General features: G+C 36.6%; 1 protein-coding gene across 1 annotated transcript in view; it reads right to left on the bottom strand.

Moving 5' to 3' along the window:
* SelR (methionine sulfoxide reductase SelR) overlaps nt 1-15,004 on the bottom strand; it is a 61,865-nt gene that overhangs the window by 25,863 nt on the left and 20,998 nt on the right. The window contains exon 2 of the mRNA XM_090375176.1: nt 9,758-9,959. Within this exon, the coding sequence (XP_090231302.1) occupies nt 9,758-9,912 (155 nt within the window). The 5' untranslated portion in view covers nt 9,913-9,959. The remainder of the gene's footprint in view (nt 1-9,757; nt 9,960-15,004) is intronic.

Below are 15,004 nucleotides of genomic sequence, written 5' to 3'. Positions count from 1 at the left end.
TCAAACATTTCTGCAACCCACAATGTAGCATAACACATTATTTGCAAAATTCCCAAGTGATGCAGTTTTTTGTCTGCCACTGTATACAGGGGTCCACAAACTTTTTTTGATTTTTGAAAGGGTCCGTAGATCTTAGCTTCGGGACCACTGCACTAGAGGACTACCAGTAGAATAGCAGTTTCTCCTAAGAAATTAAAAAATATATAATGTACAAGATTTCTTTTTGGATGCGAGTAAATATATAAGGCTGTCATGCACGGAAACTGAACTTGGCCTGTTACAACGTAAGATCACTCATCGGTGAAGACAGGATATTAGAGCTGGAAAAGGAATTAGAAAATGTGAATTGGAATATCATTGGTTTGGCTGAAACAAGAAGAAATTAATCACTTATAAGTTTATCAAGTGGAAATCTGCTGTACACCAATCGAAACAGAGAAAGGAGTAAAGGTGGAGTTGGATTTCTGGTCCATAAAGATTTAAAAAACAACATTTTAGAATTCAAAAGTACATCACCAAGGGTGTCAAGACTAATACTCAAGATTTCTAAGAGGTACAAGCTAAAGGTTATAATGATTTATGCACCAACATCGACCCATGATGATGAAGAGGTTGAAGAAATGTACACCGAAATTGAGAGTCTTCTAGATGAGTAGAAAAACCACTATACTATTATTATGGGGGACTTCAATGCTAAGGTTGGAAAAAGACAAAACAGCACAGAAAGAGGAACTATAGGAAATTTTGGAATTGGTGAAAGAAATGAAAGAGGCGAAAGACTTGTGGAATTTGCAGAATCTCAAGGATTGTCAGTAATGAACACTTTTTTCAAGAAAAGGGTGAACAGAAAGTGGACATGGAAGAGTCCAAATGGATTAACAACTAATGAAATCGACTTCATCCTCACTAACAGAAGATATATTGTGAATGATGTTACCGTCCTGAATAAGGTAAATGTTGGAAGTGATCACAGAATGGTAAGATGTACACTTGATATAGATGTAGGAAAGGAAAAACTGACTCAAGTAAATAATACAAAGGTCTCTGAGATAACAGAGGAGGAGAAAAAGCAGTATGTACTGGAACTTAAGAACAAGTTTGAGCTTCTGCAGACTGCTCAGGACCAAGATATCAACGAGGAATATTACAACTTTCTGAAAGTGATAAAGCCCAAGAAACCTATAGGGAAACAGAAATCCAAAGAAGAAAAAATTAGTCAAGAAACACTTGTCATGATGAACCAAAGACGACAAATGAAGAGCAAGAAAAACACTAACAGGGAGAAAATTGAGTATACTGAGTTATGCAAAGCCATTAGAAAGAGACTCAGAGAGGACATAAGAAGATTTAACACAAGAAAAGTAGAACAAGCATTAAGGGAAAACAAAGGATTGAAATCAGCAGCCATGAGCAGTAATACAGAAAGACAAATGATACTGAAACTGAAGAATAGCGATGGTGTACTTATAAACAGCAGAGAAGGCATAATTCAAATAGCAGAAGACTACTATAGAGAATTATACAAGGAGCGAGGGAATGATGCCAGCAGTGGGGAAGATGATTGCAAATTAGCAACACATACAACATAGCAGATATTCTTCCTGATGAGGTAGAACATGCATTGAAGAAAATGAAGAATCAGAAAGCTCCAGGGGAAGATGAAGTTACTGTAGAGTTGTTAAAATTGGGAGGAAGAGACATAACACAAAAACTGGCAAGGCTCTTCACAAAGTGCATTAGAAAAGGTGTGATGCCTAAGGAGTGGAATAATGCAATCATAGTTTTGCAGCATAAGAAAGGAGATAAATCAGAAATTGGAAATTATAGACAATTAGCTTGTTATCCCACATCTACAAGTTGTTCACAAGGGTCATTACTAACAGATTAAAAAGAATACTTGATGAGAATCAACCGAAAGAGAAAGCTGGCTTTAGGACAGGATTCTCAACTATAGATCACCTTCACGTAATGTCACAGCTAATGGAGAAGGCAAATGAATATAAAACACCATTATGCCTGGCATTTGTGGATTATGAAAAGGCATTTGACTCCATACAGCATAAGGCAATGTTTAGGGCACACTGGAAAGACAAGGCATAGATACCCCACATATTATGCTTTTGAAGAAAATATATGAGAATGCTACCTCCTTTATTAGACTAGACAAAGACAGTAGCAAATTTAAAATCGAGAAAGGAGTTCGACAAGGAGACACAATATCTCTGAAGCTGTTTACTGCTGCCCTTGAGGAAGCTTTCAGAAGATTAGACTGGTCGCAGAAAGGAGTCAACCTAAACCATTTATGATTTGCAGATGACATTGTGGTCATAAGCCACGATCCCAAAGAATTAGAGGAAAATCTTAAATCAGTTATGCACAATTAGTAAGGATTTTGGACTAAAGATGAATATGGCTAAAACAAAAGTAATAATGAACAAGTATGCCACAGAAAGGGAAATAATGATTGAAGGAGCAGTAATTTGAAAAGGTGGAGTCATACACTTATCTGGGACATGTTATTAGCTGTACGATAAATGGCTGGAAGTCAAGAGAAGAATAAATTTTGGATAGATAGTATTCAGGAAATATAGTCACATACTGGAGATCAATATCCCAGTTTGTCTGAAACGTAAAATAATGAATCAATGTATACTCCCCACCGTGACTTATGGAAGTGAAACTTGAGCACTCACCAAAAGAATGGAAGAGAAGCTGAGAACTACACAGCGAAAATGGAACAAATTATATTGGGAATCAGACTGTTAGATAAGAAGAGAAACAGATGGATTAGGCAGCAAACTCAAGTAAAGGACATTCTTATCAAAACTAAAGAACTAAAATGGTCTTGGGCAGGACACATAGCTCGAAGACATGATGACAGATGGACTAAGAAAATAACAGAATGGTACCCAAGAGGAGCTAGAAGAAAACCTGGAAAACAAAGGCGGAGATGGATAGATGAAATTCATGAGTTTTTGGGTAGTAAATGGATGGCCAGTGCTCAAAACAGAAGGAACTGGAAAGTTGCTGGAGAGGCCTTCATCCTGCAGTGGATTGAAAATGGCTGATGATGATGAAATATATAAGCGATTATTCCATCCCCCCTTATAAAAAGATTCAACACTATATTTTTCTGTTCCAGTTCACACTCAATTAGTAACAAGAAATGTGAGCTATTTGACAGTCTGCAGATTAGTAGCAGGGTCATGCTAGGAGAAAAAATTTCACAGAAAATAAGAAATTTGTTTAGATTGATTACTAAGTATACCGATGATTTTAGGAAGAACCAGAGACCAAGGAGCTCTGAGATGAGATTTTTTCTCAGTATCTTAATGGTTCAGCCCAATCCTGACAACAAGAAACTTGAGGCTGCCAAATGGTGGCTTCTGTCAAGTAACTGACAAAAAAAAAAAAAAAAATTCATCCCCAACTACAGCAGAATTGACACATTCACATTAATCAATGATTGTACAGAAAGCACCAACTAGCATCTTGTGCATGGCACAATTGAAAACCAGAGAACACCATATGGCAGCATCAGCAGTGAAAGTGTTAAATGTAAGCAGAGCATGTGTTAGAGATGGAAGGAATCTGTGTAAGAGAAGTCAGTTTTTACTAAGTTTTTAATTTTAAAACAATATAGAGTACTTATAAACTGTTTTGATTTTTGGGCTTAGGCTGCAGATTTATTTATATTTTTATTTACAATGACCACCTATACTGTAAGAAAAAAAAAAAAAAAGAAAAGAAAAGGAAAAAGAAAGAGAGAGTAGCAGTAGTAGTAGAAGAGGCATGTGATGCAAGAAAGCAAGCATATGTAGCATCAGTCAAAAAAAAAAAAAAAGCAGCGCCAATTTCACACATCCATTCCCTCTAAACATTTGTCTAGTTCCTCCTTGAATTTATTTAAGCTATCAACTTCCACAACGACAAATGGAAGTTTATTACAGCAATCAACTACCAGCTAGCTAAAGGGAAATTTCAACTACAACTGTTTTTCCTCAATTTGAATTTATGTCTCCTCAGATTATTAATCTGAGCAAGAGGAAGAATCTCATCGGAATTAATGCCTGCTCAACCCGTTCTACGCCTTATACATATCCATTTTCTCAATCAGATCGCCTCGCAGGTGCCTAGACTCCAGTCACTGCAATTTGCAGAACTTAAGCCTTTCTTATAAGAGGACCCCCTTCATTCCCCTCACCAATCTTGTTGCCCTTTTCTGTACTCACTCAAGCAACTCTACATCCTTCCTAAAATGATGCCTCCAGACCTGCACACAGTACTCAAGGCATGGCCTGACCACTGCCTTATGCAAAGGGATAATCACCTCCTTTTCTCTACTAGCAAAATTACCAATCTTGTTGCCCTTCTTTTTACTCGCTTAAGCAACTCGACATCCTTCCCAAAATGAGGCCTCCAGACCTGTACACAGTACTCAAGGCATGGCCTGACCACTGCCTTATACAAAGAGATAGTCACCTCTTTTTCCCTACTAGAAAAATTCCTGTATATCATTGACAATACCCCATGACCTGCTCCGGCAAGCTGTCTGCAGTGCTCAGAAAACTTCATATCTAACTGCACAATTACTCCCAGGTTTTTTCATTTTCTACCACCCTAAGTTGGTTTGTTTCTTTGGGATTACTTCTACCCATATGCAGTACTTTGCATTTGTAAATGTTAAATTTCAGTTGCCACTTCTCAGCCCATTTGCCCAACGTTTCTAGATCCTGTTGCAGTTAGTGGACATTTGGGATAATTTGTTATATTTCAAGCTTTCTCACGTACTTTTCAGTTCCACAACCAAGGACCAGTGTACATCAATACTTTCTTTCACAACAGCATTTGGTTACCTACCAAATGCTGTTGTGAAATTAAAACAGACAGAACTGATCAATTTCTTTATTTTTAACACCAAGAGTAATGAAAACTTGTTCGCAAAAAATTTTAGATTTGAAAATAATGCACTACCAACTGATGAAATTGTGCTACCTCAGCATTTATAAGAACGTTTTTCAATAGTAGCCTGTGCACCATGAAGTCACATGCAGCAATAAAGCACTTTCTCATTGAACAAAAGAAGAGAATCTTTGCCTCTTGTTTTAGTCTCCATGACCTTGGCAGAAGAAATGCCCATGACTAAGTCAGAATCAATCTTCTGGTTTAATCTGTTAAATCAATCAACTTCCAAAATGGAAGTGGAAGATTTAAAAACTGTTGGTATGAGACAGTATGATAAATTTGCACATAATATTCTTCAAAATATCTAGGAATAATGACTTGAATACCTGGATGTGAGGTACACTGAATTAAACAGCTATGTTTGGATTTTCAAATGTTGGCATAACATGTAAAAGAAACCAGAAAAACGCTTTTTTTAAGCCAGAAAAGAGGAACATGAACAGATGTTCTAAATGAGTAAGGATAACATGCCTAACAGTGATCAGCTTGTGTGACCTGTTTAGGACTGCTTTCTCAAGAAGTTCTTTTTCTTGAGTTCAATTTGTCTTTGTTTGTAACTTTTCGATCATGAAGTGAATTTAAACAAGAGTCAGTGCCAGTTGCTAGTCATTTCTCATAGTCTTTTTCCAATTTGGCAACTTTGTAAAGTACTCATATGACTCTTACCACTTCTAACTTCTTTTTTTAAAGACTTATCAAGGTTGTCACTATTCTACCAATCTAGCTACCCATTTAACCAAAAGACAGCTAACATGTGTGCACATGCTTCAAAATCATTTTTTACTTCAGATGCATCAGATGAAATTGTTGAAATCATTTCCTTCTTTTTGAAATTAAAAAGCATATCTACATACAGTAAACAAAGGCCAACATATTACATTTTTCATATTTCACAATACATGGAAAATCTTAAGTGCGTCTTCTGAAACACCGAGTCATTTCTTTTTCATCTTACTAAAAGACATAAATTACAATGAAATGATCACATGGTACAGAGAACAAGACTATCATCCAACATTTCTATTTTGCAATGTAGATTAGTACCTAACAGACAATTTGTTGATGAAAACAAGCAGAATTTCACAGTATTTTAAAAACCTAATTCTAATATGGTTTTACAATTTTTTATGGAAAGAAAAGACAGAAGAAAACCTATTTCCATAAAAAAAATGAAGAAACTCTTTCAAACAAACTGTATTAAAATAGTGAGATGGAGAGGGGGGGTCAAATTGAGTAAAAAGATGCTTCTCCATTGTAAATCCAGAGAGCTCGTAGCTACGATCCATTTAATATTTCTAACATACTCTGGTACCATAACTGACTAATCTCTAAAAGTGCTAAAATTAACAGTATTATTCATACTGGCATTAACATAAGCAAGTACCTGAATCACTGCACCTTAACAAGAATAAATCATAAAAAAAAGAACTGATAGTCAATCCGAACATATAAATAAATGGTGCCTTCTATTTCATGAAATAAATACAGGGTGTTTCAGTTAAACGTTTCAGAACTTCTAAGAGGGGTAGGGTACATCCTGACAACTCGAAATCATATAGCAATGTGGGGTCGGAAATGCTTTCCTGAAGCGGTGTTGTACACAGAAGCACCATAAATAGAAAAGAGACCGTAAGTGAGAAATCGTTTTAATAATACATGAAAAGAAGCAAAAGGTACATGGATTAAAGTAAGTGTTCGAAGTTTCTTCCACGGGCTACAATGCACGCCTCACATCTCCGACGCATGGACATCCGAACATTCTGGAATACTCCAGGCGAATTTCTTCGGCAGCTACTGCGATTCTTGCAACCAGCTCCTCAGCATTGTCAACAGGGGTGTCATAAACTAGCGATTTCATATGACCCCAGAAATAAAAATCAAGACATGATAGGTCGGGTGACCGAGCAGGCCAACGCACGGGACCACCACGTCCTATCCACTGTTGACCAAATGTGACATCCAGGTAGTTACGAACATCTCCGCTATAATGGGCAGGTGCTCCATCGTGTTGGAACCACATTGTCTGTTGCATCGATGCAGAAATCTGTTCATCTCTCAAAAGTTGTGGCAATACTTGCTGCAGAAAGATCAAGTAGATAGGTCCGGTTAGACGACACGGTAACAGGTAAGGTCCGATGAGGTGATCTCCCATAATACCGGCCCATACATTGACCGAAAATCGAATCTGTGCTGCACGACGTCGTATTGCATGCGGGTTCTCGACCGCCCAGATATGGTCGTTATGCGTGTTGAAAATTCCTTCCCTTGTGAAGGATGCCTCATCGGAAAACAACACTTCAGCAGGAAAAAGGGGATTTGTAGCACATTTTCCAAGGTACCACTGTGCGAAAGAAATACAAGGTTGAAGAAACTTCGAACACTTACTTTAATCCATGTACCTTTTGCTTCTTTTCATGTATTATTAAAACGATTTCTCACTTACGGTCTCTTTTCTTTTAATGGTGCTTCTGTGTTCAACACCGCTTCAGGAAAGCATTTCCGACCCCACATTGCTATATGATTTCGAGTTGTCAGGATGTACCCTACCCCTCTTAGAAGTTCTGAAACGTTTAACTGAAACACCCTGTATATTGCGCTATCTTAATGTCATATGAATACTGTTTAGTGGTATTATTCAAGATATTAGCAATAGTAGAGGCATATGATGCAAAAAAGCAAGCTTATGCGGCATCAGCCAAAAAAAAAAAAAAAAAACCCACTCCAATTTCACCCCTCCATTCATTCCAAATATCTGTCCAGCTCAGCCTTAAATTTATTTAGGCTATCAACTTCCACAACAAAAGACAGAAGTCTGTTCCATCAATCAACTACCTGCTAGCTAAAGGCAAACTTCCACACATATATCCTACATCTGTCTTTCCTCAATTTGAATTTATGCCCTCTCAGGTGATTATTCTGAGCAAGAGCATCAGCACTGATCATGCTCAAACCATTCAAGGCTTTTTCACCTCAATCAGATCACCTCGCAGGTGCCTAGTTTCCAAACACTAATCTGCAAAACTTAAGCCTTTCTTCCTAAGAGCAACCCTTTGTTCTATTCACTAATCTTGTTACCCTTCTCTGTACTTGTTCCAACAGCTCTACATCCTTCTTAAAATGAGGCCTCCAGACCTGTATACAGTACTCAAGGTGTGGCCTGACCATTGCCTTATACAAGGGGATAATCACCTCCTTATCCCTGCTAGAAAAATTCCTATATAACATTGACAAGACACCATGGGCTACCCTTGCAGACCATCTGCACTGCTCAGAAAACTTCATATCTGCCTGCACAATTACCCCCAGGTCCTTTTCGTTCTCTACCACTGTCAGTATAGTACCACACAGTTTATATGTTACTCTGGGGGTTACTGCTTCCCATATATAATACTTTACATTTTTCAATGTTAAACTTCATTTTCCACCCCTCAGCCCATCTGCTCAACATTTCTAGATCCTGTTGCAGCAGCGTACTGTCATTAGTGTCATTAACAGCCCTGCCAACCTTTGCATCATCTGCAAACTTGGACATTAAGCCTGATATGCCATCATCAATATCATTTATAAATACAGAAAACAACAATGGACCCAACGCTAAACCCTAGGGGACTCCACTAATAACATTAGTTCACAAACAGCAGTGTCCATTGATTATCAATCTCTGTCTTCTCCCACTCAACCATCCCTTAATCTATAGCAGCAATTTGCCTCCAATGCCACACTGCTCCAATTTGTGCAGCAGTCTTCCATGTGCAACAGTATCAGAGGCTTTTCTAAGATCCAAATATATGATATCAATGTTATTCTTTGCATCCAGTTGCTTTGTGACCACATCATAGTATCCAATCAAATTGGTCAGACAAGACTTCCCCTTAAAAAACCCATGCTGTGTCTGAGCTATAACCGAAGTCTTGTCTAGATGATCCTGCAATGCTTCTTTAACCAGTGCCTCCATTAATTTCCCTGGAATAGAAGTTAAACTAACAGGTCTATAATTACTTATGTCGCCCTTTGATCCTCCTTTGTGAATTGGGGTCACATTTGTACATTTCCAGTCCATGGGTACCTCCCCTTGAGTCCAAGGAAGCTTTCATAATTATGGCTAAGGGTTTGCTTACTTCCTTTGCTGCCTCCTTTAATTTAACTGGATCGATCCCATCCAACCCAGGTGCCTTATGTTTTTCTTCAACAATTTCTCTTCCCCTTTCCCCTCAGGTATTACAAAATCATCTAGCTCACTGCCAGAGTTTAGTTCACCTCTGGCATTCCCCTCCCTGAATAACTCCTCATGTGTGAATGTAGAGGCAAAATACTCATTTAGTTTGTTAGCCACCTGAGCAGGATCATCAACAGTTGAACCATTGATATCCAGTGGACCAATCTGATTCATCCCCTTCCTTCTAGAGTTTACATATGTAAAGAATTCTTTGCTGTTTTTCTTTGCATCCTTGCCAAAGATTTTTTATAATCTGCCTTTGCCTGCCTAATCAGCTTTGTGACTTGGTTACAGATCAGCTTATATCTATTGTAGGCTTCCATGTCACCCATTAATTTATATGTATCCTATTTATATATATAATACACTACAGCCATCCATCATAATTAAAAATTATGTAATACAGTTAAATTATGATATATGGAATAATCTGTGATGACAATTTGTGCATTAAACTTTATAGAACATTTGCTTCATATAAGCCAATACAAACAATCAGTAAAAAAGCTATACAAGAGAGTCTATAACAATATTACATTACACAACTTAATCCACCCAAAAAAAGCTTCAGCAAACCTTTCAGTGCATCCTTCTTGAGTGACTTGATATTGGAGAGGAGTTAATTTTTCTTTTAACTTCTCTTTTGCAAAAGGATCATCTTCAGATTTATCAGTTTGGTGCCCATTTTCCAGCACACCATTCTCCATAGTATTCTGGCATTTCTTAGACATCACTAATAACTGTGATCATTTCTTACACAGTAATTCATTATCTACAGCTAATAAAATAAAAATAAACACTGTTTACAAAATAAGGTACATTTGTAAAAATCACATATACCGTATTTCCCCATGTATAAGACGCACCCTTTTTCGAAAAATTTGGGGTCTAAAAACTGGGTGCGTCTTATACAGTGGTTGTAGTTTTGACTTGCATTTCCCGCTTTTTCACGCTTGTTGTCTTTGTGCTCATTGTTTCGCACTTGTTACTGGTATATTAGGTTAAGTTTTGCCACGTTCTGCCCAGAAATGGCTCAGAAAAGATTTTCGTACAGTGCTGAATTCAAGTTAAAAGTGATCCAGTTTGCAAAAGTGAATGGAAATCATGCTGCTGAACGTAAGTTTGGTCCTCCTCCAACTGAGAAAACAATCCGAGACTGGCTACGGGAAGAAGAAACCCTACTGAAAATGCCACGGCAGAAGAAGGCCATGAGAGGCAAGCCAGCAAAATGGCCTAACTTAGAGAGGGAATTGAAGATATAGATTGAAGAGCAAAGGGCAATGGAATTCCTGTGTCCACAAAGATGGTTCAGCATTAGGCAAGAAGAATTGCTGATGAAAAAGAAGTTACTGATTTCAAAGGATGACACAATTGGTGATTCAGGTTCATGAAACGGAATGGACTAAGCATGCGTACATGCACCAGACTTGCCCAAAAGATGCCTGAAAGCTATGAGCAGAAGGTCCTTGAATTTCATCGTTTTGTCATTCAATGTCGGAAGACACATCAGTTTGAGTTGGGACAGATTGCAAATATGGACAAAGTCCCCCTTCAATTTGGTGTCCCAAGTAACAGAACTGTTGATAAGAAGGGGGTGAAAACTGTAACTGTGAAGACAAGTGGACATGAAAAGAGCCATCATACAGTTGTTCTAGCTTGTTGTGCCGACGGAACCAAGCTGCCTCCTATGCTGATTTTCAAACGCAAAACAATGCCTAAAGAAGACATTCCTCGAGGAGTGATTGTCCATGTTCATGACAAGGGTTGGATGGATCAGGATGGGATGAAGATCTGGTTTGAGAAAGTTTCGAGCAGGAGACCAGGTGGGCTCTTACACAAACCTGCCCTATTGGTGCTTGATCAGTTCAGGGCACACATAACAAAAAACACAAAGAAGATTGCTGCAGAGCAAAAAACAAAACTTGCCGTCATACCTGGAGGTTTGACATCCCAGCTCCAACCACTTGATGTCAGCATTAACAAACCCTTCAAAGCTGCCATGAGAGACGAATGGATGAAGTCTTCTGGGGACAATTTGACACCAGCAGTAAGAGTGAAGAAACCAACTATAGGAGAAGTTTGTACCTGGATGAAAATATCCTGGGATAATATCAAGATTGAGATCGTTGTCAAGTCATTTAAGTGTGGCATTTCAAATGCCATAGATGGAACTGAGGACAAGGCAATATATGAAGACAGTGATTCGTCAATAGACAGATGAGGACAAGTTAATGGATGGGAGTTTTGGCAGTGATGAGGAGTTGTATGAATTTGATGATGAATAAAACTTGAGTTCAATAACTTTATGTAATACATTTTTTTTCAAATTTCGGGCCCCAAAATTAAGGTGCGTCTTATACATGGGGAAATATGGTAAATGAACAAAAACAAATAATTCATCTAGCAAAACTAAACCATGTCTGTCGTAATTTTATATTAATTATATAAATACAGTGTATATTTATATGAAACAGATAATTATGCTATATACAAACCATACAATAAATTATAATAGCAAAATAATTTAAGATGAATTCTATAGTGTTATTAATAAAACTGCAAAACAAACAGTTACAATATCTGTAGTTCTTTTACAAGATCAATTTTTTGGACAAATCACCACTAAGAAAAACAAATAAAAAAAACCTGCTACTTTATGTTGCTAATAAAAAAGGTTGTATGCACTGACCCAGGGGTTAATATTGTAGGTGGCATAATTCCTGAAGTTAACAATTTACCTATTAACTGTATACTGGCATTAAGACATTGCCTACCAGCTGAGTAATTCTGGGTCCCCACAGTTCACAAAACTGATTCATTAATAGGACCAAATGGAGTGAACTGATAAGATGTACACCAAGAATTTTTAATTTAAGATTCCTATTATAGAAACACTGGCTACTTTCATGTCCCCCCCCTTGTAAACCCTTCTGTCTGCTGTGTCAGTGTATTGCCTTTTGTAATTTTTTCACAGGCAATAGAGGACTGATAAATCACACACACCCCAATTCATTAGTCAATCAGCACCCATGGCCAGGAATAGAGAAATTACCTATTGTTATATATTTACTATTTTTATTTTTTAATAAAAATTACCATAATAAAAGGTTAAATTAAATTATTCGCCAGTTAATTTAGCTAATTTTCTAATTTGCTTAACCAATTAATGATTGCTAATTTGCTTAACCAATTAGTGATTGCTTATTAGCTATCACCAATGAATGCATTCTGTGGTGGTAGTGGTACCATATTCTATTGAATATAAGAAATAACACCACCAAACCAAAAATTTCTGAACACTTACTAGCAGACTAATGTTGAATTGTAAAAGCTTTTCACTTACCCATAGTAAAGTGACAAAATTGCTGCATTTTTTAAACTTTCCCATGCAAAATCTTACTCTCCAATCCCTCTAAAATGTAATCCATCTTTCAGGTAAAGTATGAAGTTTAGGTCAGAAGCAATAAAGTTTTACGTTAGGAAAATGAAAAGCTCAGCTAAATCACATATTATAACAATTTTTTATAGCTGAGTATTATCCTTAGTCAATCATAGGGTTCTAAGAAACATTTCAGAGAATATGGCTCTTTGTTGTAATTAATCCATTCACCTTAAAAGGGTTAACAGAAGAATGCAACAGATATATTTAGACATATATACATAGCACCATCATAATAAGAAAAGCTCAATGGCCTTCCTTAATTCTGGTGCAGTGGCGCGCAAACTTATTTCACTCGCAACCCCCTGTATTAAATATAAAATTAACGCAACCCCTCAACAGTGGCGGATCCAGAAAAAAATGACAGGGGGAGCACCATTTTGTGCACTAGAATGGCGATCACTTTAGCATCAGTGTTGCCAACTGTAGTCCATTGAAAATAGCTGAGCCACAATGCAAAGATAGATAAAATCCTACGTTAACAATGAAACAATAATTTTTTTTGTAGCTAAAGGGAATTTAAACGATTGGTGTATATTTTCCGAAAAACAACAGAGGGGGGGACACATGCCCCGGTGCCCCTAACCTGAATTCACCACTGCTCCTCAATGTAAACCCCGAGGTAGGGTCACCAGATTTTTAGAGAAGAAAAATTGCACTTCAAAAATTATGGAGTAGATAATTTTATTCGAATACTGAGAAAGGAATAAAAAAAATTGTTTCCTTTTTAATTTACACATTAAGATAATCGTTTAATATTTTAATTGAATAGAGTAAAAAAAAACAAATAAAATTCTTATTCTTCAATTAAGATTACAAAACAATAAAAATGAACCATTACAAAACAAAACAATTAATGAGAAAGATGAGCCTGGATATTTGGTCTATATTTGGCACAATGTTTGAAATTACTAATCTCATGTCATCCTCTGGATGAAGTCTGGAATGCTTTTTTGTTTTTATAGCTGTTAATTTTGAGAAACCAACCTCATAAATATATAGACCCAAAAGGTAGCAATGTTCAATAATTCTGGATACTCGTCTCGAACACAAAAATTTTCCTAAATAGTTGAAAAGAGCACAATGCTTCGTCAGATGACAGTCGATAAGACCTTCCTTTTGCTGAATGGTAATTCGACAAACAAATAAATAAATAAATAATTTCGGGACATCAAGAACTATCAAAAGCAAAGGGATCGCGAATCCAATAAAACTTTTTTTCTGGAGATACATTAAATCATTTGGAAAAATTCTTAATTAGCATTGTTAGGTGGATGGCAATGATATCTCTAAATTGTAAAATGTCAATATTATAACAAAAGCATGGGAATATTTCAGTATTATTACGCTCAAATTCAGTTTTCCAAAGATTAAGCTTCCCTTTGAATTGTTATTTGTTATTTGGTTTTTAGGAGCATTAGCAACTAAGGCCATATTGCTCCGGGAATATGCGGTGGTCATTCCCAGACCTTTCCGCATCCTCCGTATTTGGTGGTCTTCCCTTTGAAAGTTTCTATTTTATCACTGAGTATTAATATAATTGTTCCCTGTGCTTGAAGACTTAAATTAAAATCATTAAGTTTTTCAAATATATCAGCAAGGGAACTAAGTTTTCCAAGCCATTTTTGATTTATAAACAATTGTGCAAGTTTCTGATTTTTATCCGATAAAAACAACAAAAAACTTGATGTTTGGGATCAAAAAGACATTGCAACACTTTACCACTAAATAACCACCTCACTTTTGTAAATAAAAAGCATTTCATTACAAAGCATTATGAAAAGTCTGTTATTTAAGCTTCTACTTTTTAATAAAGTTGATCACACTTATCGTATCTTTTAACACTTCGTGCAAATCAGTTTGCCTTTCCTTTGCTACTAATGCTTCCATATGTACTGCAATGATTCAAAACTATATTTAGAGCAATTTCCTTTACTTTGCCTTTTAAACCTTATTTTATCCTGTTAATGCAGCCACAACATCAATACAAATCGCAAAGCAGTTGTTCCACTTTAGGCAATATTTGTTTGAAATAAAATATTTATAACACGAAAAATCTTTTTACCATCGTTCTTCTTTCCAAAGCTTTGCAAAATAGAAAATCCTCCAAAATATCTCCCTCATAGCAGTATCTGATATATACAATAAGTTGAGCAGGGTTTTAAAAATATCTGTGAATTCATCTAACTGTATTGCAAAAATTGGACTTTCTCTCAATCGATTTAATAAATTGAATTTTATGTTGTTCACAATAACTGTCTCTGGATGAAGGAATGGTATTTAAATCGTTGCTGTACTTTTCTCCATGCATAATTGAAATCATTTTTATTGCAGCAGGGAGAACAAGAGATTCAGCAATACTATGCGATTTCAAATATGAAAGT

The sequence above is a fragment of the Mastigoproctus giganteus genome, chromosome 6 (genome assembly GCF_048544385.1).
Source record: "Mastigoproctus giganteus isolate SK-2022 chromosome 6, ASM4854438v1, whole genome shotgun sequence".
Taxonomy (NCBI): domain Eukaryota; kingdom Metazoa; phylum Arthropoda; class Arachnida; order Uropygi; family Thelyphonidae; genus Mastigoproctus; species Mastigoproctus giganteus.
The sequence above is the reverse complement of the archived record's forward strand: the minus strand, read 5'-3'. Positions and strand labels throughout refer to the sequence as shown.